The 26996-nt window shown below is 44.9% G+C and overlaps 1 protein-coding gene across 1 annotated transcript in view; it reads right to left on the minus strand.

Moving 5' to 3' along the window:
- Ak7 (adenylate kinase 7) overlaps positions 1–26996 on the minus strand; it is an 89027-nt gene that overhangs the window by 25087 nt on the left and 36944 nt on the right. The window contains exons 6-12 of the mRNA XM_029559967.1: positions 18567–18647; positions 15014–15102; positions 13836–14079; positions 8415–8492; positions 6990–7139; positions 6531–6659; positions 5193–5322 (exon numbers count right to left, since the gene is read on the minus strand). Coding sequence (XP_029415827.1) covers positions 5193–5322; positions 6531–6659; positions 6990–7139; positions 8415–8492; positions 13836–14079; positions 15014–15102; positions 18567–18647 — 901 coding nt within the window. The remainder of the gene's footprint in view (positions 1–5192; positions 5323–6530; positions 6660–6989; positions 7140–8414; positions 8493–13835; positions 14080–15013; positions 15103–18566; positions 18648–26996) is intronic.

Consider the following 26996-nt stretch of genomic DNA (forward strand, 5'->3'; position numbering starts at 1 on the left):
GAGGCATGTCCAGGTAGACAAGGGGCCATGCCTTTCTCTAGACAACTGTGACCTCCACAACACTGAGCTCTGTCTGAGGCAGGGGACTTCCCCTCTGTATTTATTTATGGATAAATGTTACTGTGTGCAGCAAGGTGCCACGGGACCCACAGGCAATAAGCCGGTTGCCTAGTGAAGCAGGTGAGCGGATCTGTCATCTCAGTTACTTTTCCATGACAAGAGTGGCTAAGAACTACTTAACAAAACATTGCGGCGCATGCCTTTAGTACCAGCACTCAGGAGGAAGAGGCAGGTGGATCTCTGTGAGTTCAAGGCCAGCCTGGTCTACATAGTGAGTTCCAGGCCAGCTGGGGCTCCAGAGAGGCCCTGTCTCAAAAAATCAAAATAAACAAAGTACCTAACATAATGCAGCTCTATTCACTTTAGCTCACACTTGTGCATGTCTCCCACATACCTGTTATTCTGTATCTTTTTAAAAATATTTTTATTATTATCTTATGCATATGTGTGTATTGCCTGCATATAGGTGAGTGCACCCATGTCGTGCAATGCCTGCGGAGGACAGAAGAGGCTGTTGGATCCCCTGGAACTGGAGTTATGGACAGTTGTTAGCTGCCATGTGGGTGCTGGGATTTGAACCCAGGTCTTCTGCAAGAACAGTGTTCCTAACCTCTGAGCCATCTCTCCAGCCCCTATTTTGTATCTTTTTACCTGCCCCTCTCACCCACCTCCATCTTTTGTGAACCACTATTTTTTCCCCTTTAAACCTATTCCACAAGCCAGACATGGTAGCCTATGCCTTTAATTCCAGTACTCTGTGAGATTGAGGCCAGCCTGGCCTGCATAGTGAGTTCCAGGCCTGCAGGGGCTACAGGGAGACCCTGTCTCAAAAAGGAGGAAAAGAAGCTCCACTGAGAGTCTGAGGCCAGCTTGGGCTACGCAGTGAGTTTCAGGGCAACCTGGGGTACCTAGAAAGACCCTGCCTCAGAAAAGAAAAAACATACACTCCACATACAAGTTAGATCATAAAAGATTTTTACTTCTGTGTCTGGCTTATTTTACTCAGCAGATCTATTCGTGTTTTCCAAGTGAAAAAAACATCTCATTTTCCCTTTTTTCTTTCTATGATAGGGTCTTACTGACCTTAAACTCCAGATCCTCTTGCCCCAGCCTCCCAAGTGTTTGATTACAGGTAGGACACCACATCTGGTTAGCCTCCTTGTAAAGACCAGATAAGATTCTAGTGTGTGTGCGTGGATAGTATGTGTGCAGGTCACAAGCATGTGTGTGAATGTGATCAACATCAGATGTCTTCCTCTGTCACTCTCCACCTTATTTTTTGAGAAAGGGTCTCTCACTGATCCTGGAGTTCCCTGATTTGGATAGTCTGGCTGGCCAGTCAACTCCAGGGAGCCACCCATCTCCTGGCCTCCAGCTCTGGGGTTACAAATGCACTTCAGTGCCCAGCTTTTTACACAGGTGATTGGGATCCAAACTCAGGTCCTCATGCTTGTGCAGCGAGCAGTCTGACTGACTGAGTCATCTCCCCAGCTTCCTCCTATCTTTGTTTTTTAGACAGGAGTTCAATGTATATCTCAGGCTGTTCTGAACTGATTCTTCTGAGCCCGCCTCCCCAGTGCTGAGACTATAGGTATGAACTACTACACCTGGCCATGTGTTTTTCTTTTATCTTTTCTTTCTTTTTTTTTTTTTTTTTTGGTCTTTTTGAGACAGGGTCTCCCTGTAGCCCCTGCAGGCCTGGAACTCTATATGTAGACCAGGCTGGCCTTGAACTCACAGAGGTCCACCTGCCTCTGTCTCCTGAGTTCTAGGATTAAAAGCGCACACCACCATGCTCAGATTTGCCATGTTTTTCATTTCCTTGGGAACGCCATACTGTGCTCCACAAGAGCAGGACCCTGTCTACTTTAAAATGGATAAGCACAGCCCAACCAGAGGCTTCTGCCCTGCTTTTCTTTCTTTTTTCTATCTTTTTGAGGCAGGGTCTCCCTGTAGTCCCAGCTGACCAGTAACTCACTATGTAGACCAGGATGGCCTTGAACTCACAGAGATCCACCTGCCTCTGCCTACCTCCCAGGTGCTGGGACTACAGGCACACACCACCACGCCCAGCTGCTTTTCTTATTTTTAAGCTTTATCTTTTAAATACTAGTCATTTAAAAAATGTTAGTATTGATCTACATTCATAAATACTAAACTGCGTTTTAAAAGTAAATGTAAGCCAAGACTTTCCGCACACAGGCGGACATTATGAAGCTGACACACAAACTTTTCCCTTTTCTTAGTCTTCCCTTTTTATTTTTCAAACTCCCAGATCAATTGAAAGACTCGCCGAGTGGCCAATGGAAATCCCATCAACTGGACTCAACAATCCCACAACCCTCTTGACATATAAGTGAGTAATCTGTAAATAAGGTACTCTGGCCTGAAGGGCTAATGGGGATGTCAGAGATGACTGAGCCCTGAGGTGTCTCCCTGCCAGGCTGTGAAGCTTGTGCTTAGAACCACTTGGAGTCATGACGGGGAGAAGTAAGCTCAGCAGGTATCCTCCACATCTGTCCCTGTGGAGGGTTCAAAGGTCTTGTTTTCTTCAAACAGAATCAGTTCAGATAAGGATAGGAAAGAAGGATTTTTGAACAAACTTGGTGTCCTGGTTTCATTTCTGTTGCTGTGATAGAATACCCTGACACAGGCAGCTTAGGGGAAAAAGGGCTTATTTTGGCTCACAGTTGCAGTTACAGTCCATCCCTGCAGGGAAGTCAAGGTGGTGGGAACTTTGAGTCACATCATACGCACAGTCCAGAGCAGAGAGAGGAGTGCAGGCCCACTTGCTAATGCTCAGTTTTCTCTTTACCCCCTACACAGGGAATGGTGCCACCACAGAGGGCTGGGTCTTCCCACATCAGTTAATAGGATGGTTCACCATGGACCTGCCCACAGGCCAACCTGATCTAGACAAGTCCTCGTGGAGGTGCTATTCCCAGGTGATTCTATGTTGTGGCAAGTTGACAGTTAAAACTACCCAGCATACTTGAGAAATTAAAAAAGATCTTCCTAAAGTTAGAGGGGAGCAGACGAGTAGGATTCCAACCTCCTAGGAAATGGGGGTGTATATGGGAGTAACAACTCGGGGAGACCATGGTAGGAGAATGGAGAGATTGAGGTTAGTCTGGGCTACATAGTGAGACACTATCTCAAAAAGCAAAACAATACAAAGCCCATGTTTGCTTCTTCCCATAGCCCGGGTATAGGGCGTCCACGCCTCTGCTCTAGGGCTTGTACAGTTCACTTCTCGCAGGCCGTTTCAGCTCCTACACCACAGCTATAATGTGTACCTGCTCGGTCTGAACATTGCATTCTCCACTCTCAATGTGGCCCTCAGATTTCCTTCCCTGGTTCTTCCCCATGGAAGATGTCCTGTCTTGAGAGATTCCCCCCGTCTCCAAAAACGGGGAGTCAAGGCTGTGGAGGGAGCCAGGAATATCAGGGGGGACAGGGCTGTGAGAGGAGCCAAGGCTGTGGGTAATACCAGGGCTGCAGGGCAAGGCCCAGCTGTGGTGAGAGCCGTGGCTGTGTTGAACTCTAAAACCAGTCCATGGTTCCCCGAAGATTTCCCAGGCAAAGTGAAGCATTACTGTACCTCTGAGGATTAACCCATGCATTTTCTTTTTTAAAATATTTTATTATTTTTATTATATATATTATATATATATAAGTGTATTGCTTGCATGTGTATAAGTGCACCCATGTCATACAATGCCTGCGGAGGTCAGAAGAGAGCATTGGATCCCCTGGAACTGGAGTTACAGATGGTTGGCCACCATGTGGGTGCTGGGATTTGAACCTGGGTCATCTGCAAGAGCAGCCAGTACTCTTAACTGCTGAACCATCTCTCCAGCCCCCCTAGCCTGTGCTTTCTGTGTCTCCCCTTTTTTTCCCTCTGAAAAATTTCCATCTGAATTTTATTTCCTCACTGCCAGCTCAAAACAAAGCAGAAAGAAGACTCGGTCAGCTGGTTTAAGCCAACCTCAGTATCCACATCCAAATCCATTTTCTCTACCAGATCAGACTAGCCTGGGACAAGAGGAAAAGAAGTAACCTGGACTTCAGAGAAAGGCTAGAAGGGCAAAGACCTTAAAGAGGAAGGGGATGTAACAAACTGAACCTCAAGGCCAGGTGAGTGAAGGCTCTCACCAGAGTGAAGGTGAGAGTAAGTGGGCATAGAGCCCCAGGCAATGTGACACATCCCCCGGGTAAGATGCAGGCGAGGAGGATGTCTTTAGAGATAACAGGTACTTAGGAGCTGCTTTTGCTAAAAGCAGTGACTCCTCACTTGGTCCTACAAGGCAACTAAACACGGGAGAGAGTCCTGGCATCTCTACCTGCCTTTTGCATTTGTCTCCTGTGCTCTGGGTCAGACTCTCATTGAACTCCTCATGTGGTATATGTTTAACTACTCAAGGAATGTCCATCTAGAAACTGCTGATACCCATCCTATCTCATCTCCCTTCAAGGGTGAGGACTCAAAGGTAAAAGTAGTTGTCCTATGCCTGAAGTCACCTTGGATTCAGGAAGAGTAGAGCCTGGTAGACAGATAACCCCATGATGAGATCACTCCAAAGCTAGAGCAATTATCCTTGGGTGACAAGGATCTCTCCAGCCCACCCCGAGACTTGAGCTAGATGAGCCAGGCCACACTTTGAGGAAGACTGCTTAGTTATACGCCTCCTGGTGGCTACTCCAGCCTGGCATTGCTTTGTGCTCTGTGTGCCCTGCATACATCAGTACATCACCTGTGTCAGCTCTGCTTGATGCATGCACTCTGCATACGTCACCTGTACCAGCTCTGTGCTATGTGTGCATCCTATGTACATCACCTGTGTGAGCTCTGCCCGATGCATGCACTCTGCATACGTCACCTGTACCAGCTCTGTGCTATGTGTGCATCCTATGTACATCACCTGTGTGAGCTCTTCCCGATGCATGCACTCTGCATACCTCACCTGTGCCAGCTCTGTCTTATGTGTGCATTCTATGTACATCACCTGTGTCAGCTCTGCATGATGCATGCGCTCTGCTTATGTCACTTGCATCAGATATATGCTATACATGCACTCTGCATACATCACCCATGCCAACTCTGTGCTATGTGTGTGCCCTGTGTACATCACCTGCATTCTGCTCCATGCTCTCCTTGATGCCATCTAGGAGCTCCTGGGCATCTTCCACATTCTCCTCCTCTTCCTCCTCTTCACCTTCTTCATCTCCTTCCACAATCTCCTGGGGTGCAACAGTCGACTCCTATGTGCAGCGGGGATATTCAAATTGACTGTGCCCTGTAGCCATCAGCTCTCCACTAACCATCTGGCCAGCGATCCTACAAAAAACCTGGTACCCAAATCTGGAGTGCACTCAATAACAGACGTCACGTAACAGTTTGCAGCACATGTGCATCTATGAAGCATGATGAGAGCCTCCAGGGTTGCCCTAAGTCCGCTTTTACAATAGTATTTGTGTGTTAAGGCCACAGTGGCTGGAAAGCCAGCACTTTTCTAAGACACCAGATTGTATCTTTTACTTAAATTATTTATTTTTATTTTATGTGTATGTATATGAGTGTTTTGCTTGCATGTATGCAAGAACATCCATGTATGCAAGGCCCAAGGAGGCCAGAACACTCAGACACATAAAATAGAAATAAAATAAATCAATAAAAAGAAACAATAATAATAATTAACAAAACAGGATTTATTTTTATTTATTATGTGCATGTGTGCATGTTTGTATCTAACACATTTAAATGTACAGGTGTCTGTGGAGGATAGAAAAGGGTGTTGTATCCCCTGGAACTGGAGTTACAGTTGGTTGTGAGCTGACCCATGTGGGTGCTGGGAACCAAGCTCAGGTCTTCTCTAAGAGCAGCAAGTCTCTTAACTACTGAGCCATCTTTCTAGACTCTAGATCATAGGTTAATTGAAGGAAACACAGTATGTAGAAATCAAGACTTTGGCTAGGGATGTAGCCCAATGGTCCATCATATGTTTAGTGTGCACAAGGCATGGGGTTTGATCCTCAGCACCCCCACCCCCAAAATGACTTTTAGTAACTATTTATGGAAACATCCCTTGGTATCTGCCATTCCTAACAAAATGAGTTAAAAAAAAAAAAAGTAAGTAGTTTGATAATAGTCTGAGAAAAATACAGCAAAATTAAAAAAAAAAAAAAAAAAAACAACCAAAAACCTAACTTAATACTAAACATGTTCAGTCAACAGAGAGAAGATACACTTAGTGCAGGCCTGGAGGCTGACTGAACTTCAAAAGCAAAAGCTCCCATCTCACAGAGGAGAGCCCTGGGGGTATCTGGATTCTACTAACTGGGGCCAGCAACCAAATCCAATGAAAATAACAAATCTCTTTGGCATACCAAATTAGTGGCTCACTTATTACAAGACTTAGAAAAGCATTTTTTTTTTAAATACAAAAACTCCCAATAAAGTAAAGTGTTACCAGTTTCGCAATGGATTCAGAAATCACATCTTTCAACTTAATGTGATGCAGTTTGTAGTGTTTGGACAATTCTTCAGCAATACTGGATTTTCCCACAGCAGGAGGACCGAGAATACAGATCTTGATTGGCTGAAAGAGATGAAGGAACACAGAGCAAGCTCTGAACGGTCTGTAACTGGGAGTGTTATTTCAGGAATGTATCTTTTCAAGGCCTCAGGACCTACACTAGCCACTCCACCAACCCAGACTTTCTGCCTCCACTCCCAGCTCTCATTTTTAAATCTTTTTATGTTTGGCTCACAAGTATTAATGCAATATGTATGTAGATTATCAGACTAGGGAAACTTGTCAAACATGAAGAACAACTTGTTTGGATGTCTGAAAATGAAAACACTTTGGTTGGTATAGCTGCACCGAAAATCTGAATCAGAAGTCTAAGTAGGAAGTGACTCTAGTTACCAGTAATCCTCTGCTCTGCTTGTACTCTTTGAGGATGTTGTTGATATTTTCCACAAAACCAGTTTGGGCGACCCATCGGATGTTAAAATTCTCCTTCACAAACAGAGCTTCCATCCTCAAGTTGACCAGTAAATGGTCAAGTTGTTCTTGCTAAGATGAAGGGCAAAGTAGAGGTTTATCTTTTGTTTTCATTTGATGGTTATGACAGAAGTCACCACAGTTATTAAGGAAAACCAATATACAAACAGGAAACATAAAAGTCAATTAGTCCGGGTCTAAGTGATTACAGAGCTACCTGTTATTCATTCATTCATGCACCACCGTGCTGGGCATAGAACCCAGGGCCTTGCCTATGCCAGGCAACTCAGTCCTAAAATGAGTTTTAAAGCTCTTCTGATCTGAGCCCAGCATGGTGCTGCACACTTTAGTCCCAGCACTTGGGAGGCAGAGGCCAGCCTGATCTACATAGTGAGCTGGGGCTACAGAGAGACCCTGTCTCAAAAAGAACAACAACAGAAAAGCTCTTCAGATCTCTCTAGGGCAGGCACCATCCACCTCTTTGGTTGGACAAACAGCTCAAAGAATAGGAAGGTGCTAGAATTCCAAACCTGTCTCTCTTCCCTTTCCTTTTCCCCCTCCCCCTTTCCATTCTAAGACAGGGACTCAGGTAACCCAGGTTGGCCTTGAACTCAGGATGAACTTGAACTCTTGATTCTCTTGCCTTTACCTTCCAAGAGCAAGGAGTGCATGGATGTGCCATCATGCCCATCACCCCCTCATCCCTCCTCCCCTAATGCTGTCAAGGGACTCCAGGGCTTTTGTCTGCTAAGCAAGTATTCTACCACTAAATGATTACACCCCTAGCCTTCCAAGCCTTTGTTTTTGTTTTTGTGAAAGTGAATATTGACCCCATGACTAGCACATGATAGGCAAGCACTTTCCCACTGAGTTAAATCTCCAGCCTTCTTTCTGTTTTGTCTTTGGAGAAAGGGTTTCACTAAATTGCCCAGGCTGGCACCAAACTCACTCTGCAGCCCAGGAAGACCTTGAACTTACAATCCTTCTGCATCAGCCACCCTAGCAGCTGAGATTACAGGTACATGCCCATCAGGCTGGTCCTAGCCCTTTTAAAAATAATTAATTTATTGTCTTTAATTTTTTGTTGTCATTGTTTTGTTTTTCTAAGGCAGGGTCTCATGGAGCCAAGGCTGGCCTTGAACACTTGACCTTTCTGCATTTACTACCATACCAGCTAGCATCTACTTTTTGAATAATACAGTCTCATGGTTAAAACCAAAATAATAATATGTATAGAGGGAAATATTATCTCTAACCCACAACTACTACCCACCCACTTCTGTTCCTTCAATATTATTTAGGGAAACAATTTTTGAAAAAAGAAAAAAATAATTTCTTTATACTGACTGTCAAGTCCTTGGTTAGAAAAGCATTTTCTTTGGGAACTTTCTGGACTTTCCCAGGGCCGGTATTTTTACTGATGCACTGTTAGGGAGAAAGAGGGAGATTATTTAGTATAGTTACAAGGTTTTACATAAAACTTCTCAAGTGAATGTGGATATAACTAAACAAACAAAGAGACATTTTCAAAATAGTGCAGAATTTACAAGTCACATACGTATTGTGAAGATTCTGGATACAGATGAGTGGGGGCTGGCCTCTGCCCTCAGGGAGCACTGAGTTTGAAAGCAGAGACAGGTATGTGCACACAGGCCACAGGCTGTGGTCCTGTCTGCAGCTCAGGATGGGGGCTTTGCTCTGTGATTTGTTAGACACCAGTGATGGGGCTCACTGCACTTGGACTAGGGTCCTCCTGCACAAGCTCTACAGACCAAACCAGAACAAAACCAAGTCCCTTGTGCTAAGGGCTCAAGTGAAACCTGAGGATGCTTCCCACATTCCCAGGGGACAGATCCCACAGCACAGCAGGTTTTTCCTGAAAACTAGGAATTCCTCTCTACCCAAGTGTAAGGAAGTTCCCTCTGCCTTAGCCTTTTTGGAAAAAAAAAAAAAGAAATTTGAAATAATGTGACATTAACCAATCATCCTTTTTTCCATTGTTCTGTTCTGCTTTGTTTTGTGGTATGTGTCTCTGGGTGATGGTGCTGTGTGTCTGTGTGTCCATGTGTGTCTATTTGTGTCTGTGTCCATATACGTACCTGTGTGTGTATGTGTATGTCTGTATGTATCTGCGTGTGTCTCTGTGTGTCTGTGTATATGTGTGTCTTTTTTGTGTCTCTGTGTGTGTACATGTATGTCTGTGTGTGTACATATCTGTGTTTGTGTGTGTGTGTGTGTGTGTGTGTGTGTATCTGTGTAAAATCTGTAACTGCCCAGTGGGAGCTCATGTTCCATTTTATAGTATAGAGGCTATCCTAATTCACGAATTGAGAATAAAAGTCAATTACGTCTATTAACAAAATTTGCTAGTAATTCTGTCTTTTGACAGCCTGATCTTCACCTACCACTATATTCATATATTGAAATCGTACCCTTCAAGGTGATGCTCTTAGGAGCTAGGGTTGGGGGACTGATTAGGACGTGATGGTGGAAGCCTCATGAAGGAGATTAGTGTCCTTATCCTAGAGCGTTCCATCTCCTTCCATTGTGTGGGGACGTTAAGGGAAGGTCCAGTCTCTGAGGTCAGAATGTGGCATTCACCAGTCACCAGCTCTCTAGTGCTTGATCTTAGACTTAGCAGTTCTCAGAACTGTGAGTAATACATTTCTATGACTCTACCCCTGCCTGGGCCTGGATGCATGGAAGAGAGGCAATTTGGGCTGGCAAGATGGTTCAACTGGTAAAGGTACTTGCCATCAAGCCTGATGACCTGAGTTCAAAACCTGGGGCCCACCTGGTGGAGAGAGAGAACCAACTCCCACAAGTTGTCCTCTGACCACTCATGTGATGGGGTACTACACACACACACACACACACACACACACACACACTAAATAGATGCAATAAAAATTGCATAATAATATGCAATTATATGCAATAATGAAAAATATGTGCCCATCCACAAAAACAGCTGAGAAATTTAGACAAGATCTATTTGATCAAATCACGTAAGATTGCATTCCTTTAAAAAAATGGATAAAGGATTGGGATCTGTGACTATAACTCAGAACCATAGTTGAGTATTGTATAGTAATGATTTCTATGCTGAAAAAAATTGAAATCAGTCTCAATGGTACTTAAAGATAGCAAATAAGGATCAGTAAGATGACTCAGTGGTGATAAAGGGCTTGCCATCAAACCTGACAATCTGATTTTGATCTCCAGGACCCATATGGTGGAATGAGAGAATTGACTCCTGGAAGTTGTTCTCTGGCTTCAGCACGTGCTCAGTGGTGTGTCCATTCAATAAATAAATAAATAAAATAAATTTAAAGAAAAGAACACTTTGCATTCATTCAGGAAAGGGAAAGTAGTTTGGTTGTTTGGTCACTCAGGCACTGAATGAGCAGAAAGTGGTGGTTTTATGACAGGTACTGTACCAGATGCTAGAGTTGAGGGAGGCTGCTTCCAGTTACTTGGCAGAGAAAGAACGTTTAGATACGAAGAGCAGATGTAGAGATCTTCACACTTTCCTTTCTAAAGCCATTTGTAGAAGACGTAAAAGAACAGATGATTACAGGCAGAAAGAAAAATGAAGGGTTAATACAGCCCTGTCACTGTGGAGCTCTACAGAGCATCCGATTGAGGGTGGCTTGGGACAATGCCTGGTCTCAGGCCTGTGGCATATGAATGCAGAATGCTTGGAGAAGATTGCCCAGATAGGCACAATTCAAACTTGAATAAGCCAACTGCTTCTTGTTCTGCAACCTAGAGTAGCCTCAGCCAAAGCCTAGACTATAATCTTGTTTTTTGTTTGAGACAGGTCTCCCAGTAGCCCCAGATGACCTGGAACTCGCTATGTAGACCAGACTAGCCTGGATCTCGAGAATCCGCCTGCCTCTGCCTCCCAAGTGCTGGGATTAAAGGTGCGCGCCACCACACCTGGCCACTTTTTCTTTATTTTGAGACAAGGTCTCACTCAAATGCCCAGATTAGTCTTGAACTTGCTCTGTAGCCCAGGTAGACTCTGAACTTTCCGATTCACCTGCCTCAACCTCCCCAGTAGCTGGATTTACAGGGCTGTGACACCAGGCCCAGGCTGTTTTCTTTCTAGTATACTGAACCAACTAAAGCCAGAGGCCTGACCTGGTGGTTTGAGTGGGTTTGCTGTTTTGCAAAATGAAACACAGATTCAAGACACTATGGTTCTCATATAAAGGTCACACAGGCTGGGTGTGGTAGCACACACCAGCCTGGTCTACATAGTGAGAATCAGGTCAGCTGAGGCTACAGGGAAACCCTATCTCAAAAAGACAAAAGAAAAAAGTCACACAATGACTGCACATGAGATGATTCTGAATCAAAGATTGACAGTACTTGCAGATACTTAACTCTGCTGGGACTTTGCAAAGGGCTTCAGAGGTAATCTCCCACAGAACCCTAGCAATACTCTTATCAGGGAGGTGCTATGACTCTCCCCGTCTTAAAAGACAGAATTTGACTCAGAGAAGTCATGGTGAGAGGCACACCAGGGACTCAGGCAGATACCAAGCTTTCCAGAAAGAGCCACTGACTACAAGTCTACCCCAGTGGCCTGACACTTCTACCCCTGGGGGCAGTATTTTACAATATGGACATAGCTGGTCAAATGACTTTACCTAACCTTACAGATGAAAAGGTTAATTTCATTGTTTGAGATCATTTAACATTGCCTCAGCTTGCTTATATTGTAAGAGAATGTACTAGGCCAGGGCTCCTCTTGTACCTAAGCAAACAGCCTTCACCCTATGCCCCTTCCCTGCCCTTGATCCAAAACAATGTATGAATGTGCGTGTTGTGCACATCAAACAAGTGCTGCAAACAGTGGATGTCACTGGAAGTAGCAAAGACCATCCCACTTGTGCTGCACACAACAGAGATTAAATGAATAACATCTGTTTGTAATTGTATATGTGTGTCATCCTGGGTCAGTAGGGGTCAGAAGGGACATAACCTAGTAAGCCTCTTGTCTTTCCTCATTTCATGCTGAATGTACAGTTTCAATAGAGAGGAAAGCCTTTGTTCAAGAGCCCAGGGCTGAGAGAAGCTTGAAGGAACAGGTTCTCAGAGCAGTTCGGGTCCTTCTTGACTGAAATGGATGCTAAGAGTCAGGCTGCATCTCGTCAGGCATCGCTGTAATGGGGCATCGAATACCACCACATTTCCCCCATTTTAGCTTCCTTTTCAGTAAGATGAAATTTGCAATGCACATGTCTAATGTTCATTTAGCTCATGGCAGAGTGCTGGTCTAGTGAGGGCCTGGTTCTGGGTCCCACCCCAGCACCGAAAATGACAAGAGAAGTACAAATAACAAGTGTTCATATTACATGCTTGCTTGTTTTGTCTTCTTGAGACCAGGTCTCCCTATAGCCCCAGCTGGCCTGAAACTATGGTATGGGTTTTTGTTTTTTTTTTTGGTCTTTTTTTATTGATTGTTTTTTGATAGGGTCTCCCTAGTCACAGCCCACCTGTAAGTCAGGCTGTTAAACAGGGTGGCCTCAATCTTGCAGAGATCCACCTACCTCTGCCTTCCAAGGGCTGGGATTAAAGGGGCACACCACCACGCCCAGCATTGAAACTCATTATATAGACCAGGCTGCCTAGAACTCACAGAGATCCGCCTGCCTCTGCCTCCTGCACCACCACACATGGCCATGTCACATGGTTTATATTAACTTCTCAGACTGCTTTAACTTTCTGCTCCTTCTTTGTTAAATGATCAACAGTCTTCAAAGAAAGCAGTAGAAAGAAAGACAATGTTACTGAAAAGGGCCTCCAAGACCTTCAATAATGCCAAAAAGAAAAATTTGCTCTGTACTGTACCTGTTTGCAAGTATGGTATTAATATGAAGTGCTTTGTTAGACTTAAGAATGTGAAAGACCACCTTTAGTCCCAGTTCTTGGGAGGCAGAGGCAGGAAAATCTCTGTCAGATCAAGGCTGGCCTGATCTACACAGGGAGTTCTAGGCCAGCTGGGGCTACAGAAAGACCAAAAAAAAAAAAAAAAAAAAAAAAAAAAAAAAAAAGTAAAAAAAAAGAATGTGAAATACTAGGCCACTAGGCTGAGTGTGGTGGTGTACAGCTCTGGGGAGACTGAGACAGGAAGGTTTTCAGTTCAAAGCCAGCCTGTGACACTGCATGAAAGGGAAAAAACAAAAAAACCTTAAACCTTTAAAACCCAGTAACATAATGAAAAATCCTGATAGATAAGAATGCGCATTCATGGCTGGGCAGGCATATCTCTGTGAGTTCAAAACCAGCCTGGTCCAGTTAGGGCTACAAGGAAACCCTGTCTCAAAAAGACCAAAACAAAACAAAACAAAACAAAAAAAACTGTGCACATTAATTCCCAAAGTTAATGTTGGCAGGGGAAAATCTAGGGAATTGTTTTTTTGAGAGGGGCAGAGTCAGGGGACAGAACTGGGCAAGAGATATCGCTATCTAACCCAGGTTAGCCTGCAGCTCCCTATGTAGCTCAGGCTGGTCTTGAACTCCATATTCTTCTGGGATTGCATCATGCATACCTATACCAGGCAAGATGTAGATGTGGAGAATCTGAAATTTATATAGCTTCAGGGATCCTTCTTTAAGAATAATGAAAAAAATTATATATATGAAGCTTAAGCTGTATTTACTTTCTGGTAAATCTGTAGCTCTGGATGCAAGACTGATTTTCACCAGAGCTTGAGGAAAGAATGAGAGCCTGGAGCAGGTCCCTTAGGGACCCACCTGCAGGGCACAGTAAAACATAGAGCTCAGAGCTCCCGCTGCACAAACAGCCAAACCAGCTGCCCACCTGGTGCTTGGGTCAGGATCTGCTAACAAGGCCCCAGGGACCTGCCTGGACATGGCTGGGAGGCTTGGTGAGTGTGGAAAATGCAGGTCAAGTGGCTGCAGGGCTCTGAAGAAGCCACCTCTGTGTTCCAAGGCCTGCAAATCCTCCCCAACCCCCGCCAAGGTCCAAAACACCATCCTGAGAGTGGAGGGATGGAATGCACAGCAAGAGTCAGTCTTTGGAGAAAAACAAGTGTTCACTTCTAACCTTTGTATACTAACACTCCTATCTATCAGGTGAACCTCTGGAATGGAATGTACTGTTAGGCTTAGCTGATCTCTAGCCTCCCCAACCCTGAAACAGAAGGCTATAAGATAACATCAGAACCCAAGGAAAAGATTTTCTGGCATCCCATCACCTGCCTCTTTAATGTACCCCTATGCCCTATCAGTGTACTTGGTTAATGTGTTGATTTATGCTTTGCTTTGTTCCAAGGCCTTAAAAGTCTGTGCGACCTTTTCCCTTGCAGAACCCTTCATTTAGGGTAACTGGACTCTGTGTTCAGAGGCCAAGGTCACTCGTAAGTGCTTCATAATGAACTAGTTCCTTGTTCCCCTGTAAGGTGTGAGAAGGGCTTGGTAGCTCACATCTGAATTCCTAGCACTCAGGATGCTGAAGCGAGAGGTCAGTCTTGATTTTGAGGCCAGCCTGGGCTACAGAGTGAGAACTTGACTCAAAGGAAAAGAAGAAACAGCTTCAGGTTTACAGTTTGCTGTCTGATTTTTGGAGGTTTAATGGTAGGCATGGCATATCCATCTTGTCTGGGACAAAGGGTGAAAGAAATCAGGCTCCCAGGATGTGCACACCAAACTTCCTTTTCCAGAGTTCTCTGCTGTCAAGAGTTTCTAAGAGATGAACCTCTCCTTGCCATCAAAGAAGTGAAGACATTAAGTGGGCGCTGTTTCATCAGATGCCGAATGGAGAACACAGCCTCCCTCCTGTACAGGGTCGTGACGAATGAATACATGTGTGAGGGTCCTAGCACTGGGCGAATGTGCAGTGACTGTCACTTTGCAGATGAATGGTACACATCAATCAGCTAGGACAGTCACACTTCTGGGAGAACGCTTACCCTGCGAGATCAAGAACATGAATGGCCGGAATTACGTTTGTTCCATCTCCAAAAACAGGTAGCGCTGGCATCTCGCCCAGCCAAGCCATCTGAAAGAAGGGAAAGCAGAGCATTTGCCCTGGTGTATGTCCACCACTGCAACCCACATCCGCTCCAGAGTCCTCAGAAGCTCCACCTGCTGAGGACTCTCCCACAGGAAGTGCTTCATAACTCAGACCCGAGGTCGAGGGTCCAGCCCTGCTGGAGAAATGAAGTGTTACTTTAGGACACAGATATTAGGGGAGTAAGCCACACATAGACAAGCAGCCCAGGCAGACTCTTATTTGTGGAAGCTGAAAAGTAGATGTGAATATAGACGGGTGATTAACAGAGGACTAGAAATGGGAGGTGGGTGGGGAGGGTAGGTAAAGGAGGCTGCACCAGTGCATGCTGTATGCATGTGTGCAAACATTACACCCAGCCCCAATAATATGTGCAATTAATACATGGTACTAAAAATGCATACAAGGTAACCTTCCGTTCCCACTTGAAACACTGAAACATTATCTTTAGCAGTCATTTACATGACGTCTACACAGAGGAAAACTCTCACAAGTATGAGTTCTTTAGTCTCATAGGGAGAATTTAACTGAGGGCCCATGAGACAGCTCAGCAGGTAAAGGGCTTGACAAGCAAGGCTGAGAACTCAAGTTTAATCCCCAGAACTCACAGTGGAAGGGGGGAACTGACTCTACAAAGTTGCCCTCTGACCTCCATGAACACAACTACAAACACAGTCACATACCTACAATCACACACACACACACACACCACGGGAGTTACTGCCACTAATGGTGTAATTGTAAGAAGTTCAGAAATGAGCTGGTTAATGGATAAAATGTCTGGCAGGATATTATGCCTGTGGGGAGTCCCTAGGTCAGGACTGGGAGCCCAATCTTCCAAGCCCAAATCCTTGTCTTTTCCTGTCATTCTGAATACAGAGTCACGTGTTTCATTTCACTCTATTTTTGTTGGTGGGTGTCCTACTTTGTTTCTCCACTGCTGTGACAAAACACTCTGACCACTACCAAGTTGGGGAGGAAAGGGTTTATTCAGCTTACATCTCTCAGCTACATCTCCCAGGTCCTAGTTCATCAGGGAGCCCAAGGTAGGAACTCAGGGCAGGAACCTGGAAGCAGGAACTGGATGGAGCACAGGCCATGGAGGAACGCTGCTTACTGGCGTGCTCCCCCGGCCCCTGCTCAGCCTGCTTTCTTATGCAACACAGGCCCACCTGCCCAGGGGTGGCACCACCCACAGTGGGCTGGGCCCTCCCACATCACTCATCAAGAAGATGCCCCTCAGACATGGCCACAGGCCAGTCCAATAGAGGATATTCCCCAATTGAGGCTCCCTCAACCCAGGTGTGTCAGGTTGACACTAAAGCTGTCCAGCACAGTGGGTATTAAACTGAGGGCTTTGTATATGCATCAAATCCCTAGTCAGAGTTCTGTTTTGTTTTGAGGCAGGGTCTCCTTGGAGCCCCAGCTGGCCTGGAACTCATTATCTAGACCATGCTGGCCTCCATCTCACAGAGATCCACCTGCCTCTGCCTCTGGAGTGCTGGGATTAAAGGTGTGCACTAGCATGCCCAGCTTAGATTATTTTTAACTGTTATTAAAAGCAAAAGGGGCTATAGGAATGGCTTAGCAGCTAAGAGCACTTTGCTGCTCTTCCAGAGGACCTGAGTTCAGGTCCAGTACCCACATGACAGCCCCAAATCACCTGTAACTACAATTCCAGGGGATCTAATGCCCTCTTCTGGTCTCAGTGGGCACCTGTATACATGTAGTTCACATATATACACTCAGGCCCACACACATACACACAATAACACAAACCTTAAAAATAAAACTAAAGCAGGGCATGGTGGTGCATGCCTTGAATCCCAGCACTTAGGAGGCAGAGGCAGGCGGATCTTTGTGAGTTCGAGGCCAGCTTGGTCTACATAGTGAGTTCCAGGCCAGCTGGGGCTACAGGGAGACCCTGTCTCAAAAAGACCAAATATCTATCTACCTATCTGAGTGAAAGAGTGATGGAGACTGTGGCAGACCCTAAGGTGGTGAGGTGTGTGCGACTTTGGGAAATCACATCAAGGATTTGAGGTAGCAACTTGGCCATCGTTGCAGTTGCTTCTGTTACTTGTGAAGGAAAGATGAGGAAAAAGAGACCTTCAAGGAGACAGGGCTGTGCAGGCTGTACAGAAACAGTTTGGAGACAGTTTAGACACAGGATATCCCAGGCAGACTGAAGTAGCTTGAGGAGTTTGCGATGGGCAAGAAGGAGCTGCACCTGGATTGTGCAGCCGGAGGAGAGGTCCTCTTGTCCCTCCCCTCCCTCCTCCCCTCCCCGTCCCTCCTCTCCGCCCTTCCTTTTCCTCTCTTTCCCTTGCCTCCCTCTCTTCCTTCCCCTCCTGATTCCCTTCCCCTCCCCTTCCTCCCTTCCCTTTTCCCTTTCCCGACACAGAGCTTTGCCTAGGCTGGTCTCAAAGTCAGGTGTGTGCATGCCACCTTCTGGCTTGTAAACACTTCCTAAGAATCACCATGGGGGGCTAGAAAGATGGCTCACAGGGGTTAAGAGCACTGACTGCTCCTGCAAAGGACCCTGGTTTGGTTCCCCGAAGCCACAACCCTCCATAACTCCAGTTACTGGAGATCCAACACTTTCTTCTGGCCTCCAAGGACATTGCATGACATGGATGCACTTATATACATGAAGTCAAAACACTTACACACATAAAATAAAAAAGAAAGAAGGAAGGAATATACATAGGGCTGGTGAGATGATGCAGCAGGTAGAGGCATTTGTCACCAAACCTGACACCCTGAGTCTAATCCCAAGGCCCACATGGTAGAAGGAGAAAAACGATTTCCGCAAGTTTTCCTCTGACCTCCATGCCACATGTATGCTTATGCCACCCCCATATGTAATAAATAAACAAATAAATGTAGTTAAAAAAAGAATCTTCGTATTGGGCTAATGAGATGGCTCAGTGGGTAAAAGCTTATCTCCCACCAACTCCACAAAGTTGTTCTCTGACCTATACATACACACTGAGGCATGGGCCAGCCCCGATACACATACCATATACATGCATTAATGATAATAAGTAAAATTACAAAAAAGAATTCATAGACTGAGGTCGTAAGTGAGGATGGGGACAAGGAGGGGAGGGTTTGGGGGGCAGGGATCTGCTACTTTGTAAGATGGTTTAAAAGGAAAACTTAGGGGCTGGAGAGATGTCTGCTCTTGCAGACCTGGTTTCAGTTTGCAGCACCCACATGGCAGCTAACAACTGCCTGTAATTCTAGTTCCAGGAGACCCATCCCCTCTTCTGACCTCCGTGGCCACTGCATGAACATGGTTCAAATACATACATGTAGGCAAATACTCATACACATAAAATAAAATTAAAAAGTAAATCAAAAATAAAAGTAAAATCTAAATAATTATTAATAATAAATTAATTTAAAATTAATATTTACAAATTCACCTAGTCATTGAAAAGTCATACCTTAAAAAAGGCATGCAAGATGCCCCCTTCCACTCCATACTGAAGTCCTGTAGCCACTACATAAGTTGCAAACTTTTTGGCCTAGAAGATAAAATACCAAAAAAAAAAAAAAAAGAGAGGCAGAATTCATATAACACCATTAGTCATTTTGAAGTAGATTTAGCAATTAAAATGAATACAGTTACAAGTTGCTCTTCTGGGCTTCTTGGGTATTTCTTAGGACAGAAATAAGATCCCTTAAAGGGGGAACTTCAGGAATGACTTTTCTGGGAATAGCAAATTGAACTTTTGCAGGTTAATCATATGTTTTGAAGTCACTGAGAATTGTGTATTCAATCTGTTTTCCTACTCAGCTTGTTTAAATTTAACTGGCCTTTAAGAAAAGCAATGTAGGGGCTGGAGAGATGGGTCAGAAGTTAAGAACACTGGCTGTTCTTGCAACGGACCCAGGTTCAATTCCCAGCACCCACATGGCAGCTAACAATCATCTGTAGCTCCAGTTCTAGGGGATCTGATGCCATCTTCTGACCTCTGCAGGCATTGCACTACACAGGTGCACTTACATGCAGGCAATACACTCATACACATAAAATAAAAATAAATTTTAAAAAAGAAGAACAACATAATCAATCTTCCTATGCTTGGACTCCCAACATAATTATTAATCTTTAAAAGCCAAGCAAAACACATGGCTTTAACCTTATGCCCTCTTGTGATTCAGCTATGGCTGGACTCAGAACAAGTATGTGTGTATGAGATATGGTCATAGACCTAAGACCATGCACTGAGCAGTGATATGTTGTAAACAACCTGTCTCCCATGTGCTGGAGGCAATCAATCCATGAGCACAAGTCAGTGATGTCTGTTTGTGGGTTTGTGCACTATTCTGGGTCACTAGGGTCAGAAAACTCCAAGTAAAGGTTCTTTTTTCTTTTATTAAATTTATTTTTATTTAATGCATATGGGTGTATTGCTTGCATGTAGGTAAGTGCACCTGTGTAGTGCAATGCCCATGGAGGTCAGAAGAGGGCATCGGATCCCTGGAACTGGAGTTACAGATGGTTGTTAGCCACCATGTGGGTGCTGAGAATAGAACCTGGGTCCTCTGCAAGAGCAGTCAATGATCTTAACCACAGAACCATCTTTCCAGCCCCTAGGTAAAGGTTCTTTAAGGCAAAATTCCTCGTTCCCTTACACCCTGAAGTTCGATAAACAGAAGAGGAGGCCTTTTGTTCAAGAGAACAAACCAACAGTTCTCAGAACAGATTGGGCTCACTCTTCGTTTAAATGACTCCAAGACGTAGTTTTAAAAATATTTTATTATTTTTATTTTATGTGTATGAGTGTATTGCCTGCATGTATGTGAGTGCACCCATGTTGTGCAATGCCCAAGGAGGTCACAAGAGGGCTTCGGATTCTTCTGGAACTGGAGTTAAGGACATTTTGTAGCTGCCATGTGGGTGCTGGGAATTGAACCCAGGTTCTCTGCAAGAGCAGTCAGTGCTCTTAACCACTGAGCCATCTCTCCAGCCTCAAGAGGTAGTTTTTAAAAAATGTTTTATTGCCAGGCGTGGTGGCGCATGCCTTTAATTCCAGCACTTGGGAGGAAGAGACAGGCGGATCTCAGTGAGTTCAAGGTCAGCCTGGTCTACTTAGTGAGTTCCAGGATGGCTGGGGCTACAGGGAGACCCTGTCTCAAAAAGACCAAAAAAATACATATATATTTTATTTAGCCGGGCATGGTGGTGCATGCCTTTAATCCCAGCACTTGCGAGGCAGAGGCAGGCGGATCTTTGTGAGTTTGAGGCCAGCCTGGTCTATATAGTGAATTCCAGGCCAGCTGGGGATACAGGGAGACCCTGTCTCAAAAAGATAAAACAATATTTTATTTATTAATTTTATATTATGCATATGGATGTATTGCCTGCATGTATGTAAGGTTACCTGTGTCATGCACGTCCATAGAGATCAGAAAGGGCATCAGATTCCCTGGAACTGGAGTTACAGGTGATTGTTAGCTGCCATGTGAATTCTAGGAATCGAACCCAGGTCCTCTGTAAGAACAGCCCATGCTCTTAACTGCTGAGCCATCTCTCCAGCCTCCAAGAGGTAGCTTCTCTTTTATGCATCATCACTACCTTAAGGAACCACACACACTCTCTCTTCAGAAATGCCTCCAGCCACCATTAAAATGTATTGGGTGCTTGTAATTAAATTAAAGCCAGACACAACTGGTCATACACAGAGAATATATGTCTAAAAGATGCCCAACCCTAACTGACACATCTACAATGGAATCTCTACACCTAAGGCTCATGGAACATAGCAGAACAGGGGGTAGAGAGAATACTAATCCATCCCTCAACTCTCACCAGAAAAGTTTCCTCATACAACAAAGTGTGATGCAGACAGGAGGCCACAACTGGCTAAGTTTTAGAGAAAAAGACACTGCAGTGTGTGTGTCCCTGGATAGAACTCCTATATTAAACCTCACCCACCCACGGCTCAGGGACAATTGTAGAAGATGGAGCAGAAAGATTGTAAGAACCAGGGTTGGTGCATGAACATAAGAAACCAGAGGCTTTCAGACCACTGGGAACTTGTTCATATGAACTTGCAACAATGGTGACAGCATGTACAAGACCCATGTTGATTCAGTCAGACAAAAATCCCCCATAGAACTGGGGAAATGGGCAGCAGGCTCCAACCCTAGTCAAGGAACTATTGGCAACTGATTACTGAGGGGTGAGGGAGAGTAGATCTTCTTTAAGGGAGGGACTCTAGAGAGGCTGACTAGACTCCAGTGGATGAACTTGCACTGAGGGACATCTGAATAGAAAAGCTTGATCTGATAGGACTTAACATATATGAAAGAATTCATGAAATCCAGTGGAGGGGTGGAGCTACTGGGGGTGCGGGTGGGGGAGGGGGGTCTAAATTTAGTTGATATCTATTACATGAAATGCATAAAAATTGTCTATATTTGTTTGAAATACAAAAAAAAATTTAAAGCCAGAGTCATTATTTGTAAAAATTTAGTCTCTGCAGACTTTATCCTGTCACTGAGGGAAAGGGAAGTTATGAAGACAGGACCTCCTGTGTGGATCTTCACATTACCTAGCAACGGTGGTCACCAGGTCAGGTTTTTTTTTTTTTTTTAAAAAAAAATAGTTATTTTTGCTGTGTGTGTGTGTGTGTGTGTGTGTGTGTGTGTGTGTGTGTGTGTGTGTACCAAAGCCTGTGTATGGAGGTCAGCTTTCAGGAGCTGGTTCGTGCAGACCGCCTTGTTTTGAGGCACGGTCTAGTCTTGCTTTCTGCCAGCTGGGCACTCCAGACGACCTGGCCCAAACGCTTCCAGGTGATGCTCTTGTTTTGAAGTAGGAGGCTGAAACTGCAGCTGCAGCTCTCACATGGGTTCTGGGGCTCAAACGCAGGTGATCAGACTTGCTTGTCAAGAGCCTTTTCTGTGGAGACAGTGCAGTTTCAGAGGCGCACTTACATCACTGCACTGTGGGGTGGATCTGGAATGCCCCAAAGGCATGGTCCCCAGGGCAGACCTAATGGGAGATGGTGGAGCCTTTCAGAGGTGGGGCCTAGAAGGAGGTCTCAGGTCACTGAGGACATATCCTTGAAGGGGATATCAGAGGCCTGGTCTCTTTCTTTCTCTTATTTATATATTTATTTATTTTTATTTTATGCATTTGAGTGTTTTGCCTACATGTATGTAAGTGCGCCCATGTCGTGCAATCCCCAAGGAGGGCATCAGATCCCCTGGAACTGGAGTAAGAACACCCAGTGCTCTAACCGCTGAGCCATCTCTCCAGTCCCCTTTCTCTCTTTTTCATACTCAGCCATTAGTGAACAAGCCTCTTCTGCTCCATATTCCCACCATGAGGTACTGTTTGTTGCACAGGAACCTGTTGAGGAACCTGTTGCCACAGGTTCAAAGCAACAGGGTCATGGACTGAAACCTCTGAAAAATGAGGCACAATAACCTTTCCTCTTGATAAGTTTCTAATCCTAGGCATTTTGTTGCAGTAATGGAAAGCTAGCTGATACATACTATAATTGGTCTACATTCCTCTACATTTGACCAGTGAATAAGCAAAGAAGCCTAGACATATGGCTTTTCTTAACTATACCAGGTACAATGAGTACAGGAGACTCCCAAAAGGATTTGGAAAACCTGTGGGTGGGAGGTTCAGCCTGTAGACTCTCTCCTGACCCAACTGGACAGATTCACAGTGGCTTTCCAGTAAGAAACCAGTTGAGTTGTTTTTGGAGAGGGTGGTTACAGAGGCGAAACCAGTGTGGAAAGGGGTGTGGCTAGAGCAATATCGCTACTAAATACTTTGTTCATTCACCCTTCCAAAAACAGTCAAGGAAGAAATTGGTTCCAGTTACATTTTAAATTGTGAGGGGCTGGGAAGTTGCTAGATGGTTGAGCACTTGCTAGGCAAGCACAAGGACCCAGCACGAATTCCAGGAACCCGTGTAAATGCTGGATGGTGTGCAGGCCTGCCAGCAAGTCCAGCCTGGAAAGCACAGATGGGGGCGCCCACAACATGCTGGCTAGTGAGACTAACCATACTGGTGAGCTCTGGGCTTGACTGAGAGAATCTGCCTCAGTGAATAAGGTGCATGTATATACCCACACACGTAAGCCCACACATGCAAACATGGATACATACACACATGTATACCACACACACACACACACACACACACACACACACACACACACACACAGAAAAAAGAAGAAAGCTCCTAACAGGGCAAGGAAGCATATGCTGCAATTTTAGCACTTAGGAGCTGAGGCAGGAGGGTTATCACAACTTCAAATTCTGCCTAGGATAGGGAATTCTAGGCCAGCTTGGGCTACAGAGTAAGATTCTGTCTCATAAAACTAAAAGAGGAGGCCGGGCGTGGTGGCACACGCCTGTAGGCACTTGTGAGGCAGGCGGATCTCTGTGAGTTCAAGGCCAGCCTGGTCTATATAGTGAGTTCCAGGACACCTGGGGCTGCAGGGAGACCCTGTCTCAAAAAGACCCCCCCACAAAAAAAGGAAGGGGAGGAGGAGGGAGAGGGGGGCAGGGAGGAAGAAAGGAGGAGCAGGAGGAAGAGGAGAAGGAGGAGGAAGAGGAAGGAGGAGGGAGAGGAAGGAGAGAGGAGGAGGAAGAGGAACACAAAGAGGAGGAGGAGAAGGAAAGTGTACCCCTAACTGATTGATTATAAACCACATAGAAATAGAACACACACAAGCTATCATTCTAACCTGCCATAACCCACAGTCATGGGTGTCCTTCATGAGTTGGCTCTTGTGAAATTCAGATGTGTGAAAACTTCAAGGGCATCAGAAATGATGGGGGTAGCACTAAGTTACAGCTTGTTATTTCTTGTACTAATTCTCAATTGCACTTTGATAATCGATTCTAGAAAATTACTAAGATATAAAATACCATATTTGTTTACAATTTTAAGAAAATCAGGCTGGGCAAAACTCAGTGGTAAAACTCTTAACTAGCACATATGAGGCCCTGGGCTTGAGGCTTAGCACTAGGAAGGAGAGAGAGACAGGGAGAAAGGGGGGAGGAAAGAGGGAAAGGAAGAAAGGGAGAAGGAAGGAGGGGGAGGAGGGACGGCAAGAAGGAAGTCCTATAGACTTCCTATAGTCCTATAGTCTATAACAGATTTTATTAAAGGTTTGTTTATATGTGTGTGTCTGTGTGTTTGTGTGTGTGTATGTGTGTGCCCACAAAGGCCAGAGGGGAGTGTGAGATCCCTTAGAGCTAGAGTTACAGGCAGTTGTGAGCCACCTGATGTAGGTGCTGGGATCCCAACTCTGGTCCTCTGGTAGAACAGTAAGTGCTCTTAACCACTGAACAATCTCTGCGCCCTAAGAATTGATTTTTTAAAAAACTGGGTGTGGTGGCACATGCCGGTACTCAGCAGACTGAGGCAAATTCAAGCTAACTCTGCTACATAGCTCTGTCTTTAAAAAAGAAAAAAAAAATTGTGAGCCAGGCATGGTGGCACACGCCTGTAGTCCCAGCACTTGGGAGGCAAAGGCAGGTGGATGTCTGTGAGCTCAAGGCCATCCTGGTCTACATAGTGAGTTCCAGGACAGCTGGGGCTGCAGGGAGACCCTGTCTCAAAAAGACCGAAAAAAAAAATTGCTTGCCATGGTGGTGGCACACCTTTAATTCTAGCACTCAGGAGTCAGAGGCAGGCGGATCTCTGTGAGAGCTAGGCCAGCCTGGTCTACATAGTGGGTCCAGGCCAGCTGGGGCTACAGGGAGACCCTGTCTCAAAAAATAAAATAAGAAAAAAATCTCATAATGAACTTTCAATTTTTAAAATATTTTATGTGTATGAATGTATTGCCTGTATATATGTAAGTGCACCCATGTCATGCAATGTCTTCAGAAGTCAGAAGAGGGTGTTGGATCCCTTGAAACTGGAGTTACAGACAGTTGTTAGTTGCCATGTGGGTGCTGGGAATTGAACCTGGGTCCTCTGCAAGAGCAGCCAGTGCTCTTAACCTCTGAGACATCTCTCCAGCCCCCTGAACTTTCAATTTTATCATTTAGAGTTAAGGACAAATTTAATATTTGTATGTGATGAAGACATTGTTTTAAAAGAGAAAGATATTTACAATAAAGATATAAAAATGGTCCCATTTCTCTTCTTTAGACTACCAGTCACTTAAATTAGTTTTCTGTACCTGGTTCTTTTCCCTCCGCTGGTATCCTATCATTTGTCTTCTCTTCACAGCCCTGTGACTTTACAATCCATCTATAGGCCTCGAGTCTGTGTTCCTTTCCACAACAACACTGATGAGTGCATACTGAAATAATCTAGACTGCTTTAACTGTAAAAGTGACACAACCAGCTGGGTGCGGTGGCGCATGCCTGCAGACCCAGCACTTGGGAGGCAGAGGCAGGCGGATCTCTGTGAGTTCAAGGCCAGCCTGGTCTACATAGTGAGTTCCAGGACAGCTGGGGCTACAGGGAGACCCTGCTTCAAAAAAACAAACATCAAAAAAACAAACAAACACAAAAAGTGACACAACATTGCATCACCTGACAAGAAAGCCTCAATTGAGGAATTGTCTAGATTAAGTTGGGAATGTCTGTGGGGGATTGTCCTGATTGTTCAGTAAATGTGGGATTTCTTTTGTCCTGGACTGTACAGGACAAAAGAAAATTAGCTGAGCCGCAAAGCAAGATCCATGTGTTTATTCTTTCTCTCTAATTAATGTGGTTGTGGTGCTTCAGTTTTCTCCCTGAAGCAGTGGATTATGTAACCTGGAATTGTAAGCCAAATAAATGCTTTGCTCCCCCCAATAAATGAATAAATAAATAACACACAATTTCACTTATTAAATGAGACACACGCTCAACAAAATAATGAGCTGTGAATTTTAACAAAATAATCTAGATTTTGGCACTGGAAGACACAGGCAATATAGTCCCTTCATTTTTTATTATAACCTCAAAACTTAGAGGCTACGGCTGTGGCTCAGTGATGGAGCCCTACTAGCATATGTGAGAGCTCAGTCCCCAGCAGCCTTCCGGCCCCCAGGGGACATGACAAGCTCCTAGATTCAATGACTTTACCAATATCTTAAGTTAATGACAAGAGCAAATTATAGTTTTGAGACAGGGTCTCCCTGTAGCTCCAGCTAGCCTGGGACTTGCTATGTAGACCAGGCTGACCTCTATCTCACAGACCTCACAGAGGTTGCCTCTGCCTCCTGAGTGCTTGGATTAAAGGCATGTGCCATCACTCCCAGCCTGACTGTATTCTTAAAGTGAATAAGTAATTTTTTTCACGGCGGGAACTGGACATTTGAAAGTCCTGCTGTGGTACCCAGATGGCCACTGTGTGGCACTGTAGAGCTATATTTATTCATTACTCTTGACGTGCCACTCATTTTTTATTTCTAATATTTTATTATTTTTATTTACGTGTATGAGTATATTGCCTGCATGCATGTAAGTGGAGGTCAGAAGAGAGCAATGAATTCCCCTGGAACTGGAATTACAGACAGTAGCCATGTGGGTGCTGGGAACTGAACCCAGGTCTTCTACAAAAGCAGCCAGTATTCTCAACCACTGGGCCATCTCTCCAGCCCCTAACTTTTATTTTATTTTATTTATTATTTTTATTTTATGTGTATGAGTGTTATGCCTGCATGTAGGTAAATGCACCCACGTCATGCAATGCCTGCCGAGGACGGAAGAGGCTGATGGATCCCCTGGAACTAGAATTATGTGGGCTCTCTCCCTTTCCTCGTGGGTCGTTGGCTACCACTCCATGAAGACAAAGGGAACAGAAGCAACGAACAGGGTCAGGACGGCCAGTGAGCACTGACGGAAGAAAGCCCTTCCTGGGAGGCAGGTTCAGTGATACAAACATCTCCAGAC

Source organism: Nannospalax galili, unplaced genomic scaffold (genome assembly GCF_000622305.1).
Source record: "Nannospalax galili isolate Female #2095 unplaced genomic scaffold, S.galili_v1.0 scaffold188, whole genome shotgun sequence".
NCBI classification, from domain to species: Eukaryota; Metazoa; Chordata; class Mammalia; order Rodentia; family Spalacidae; genus Nannospalax; species Nannospalax galili.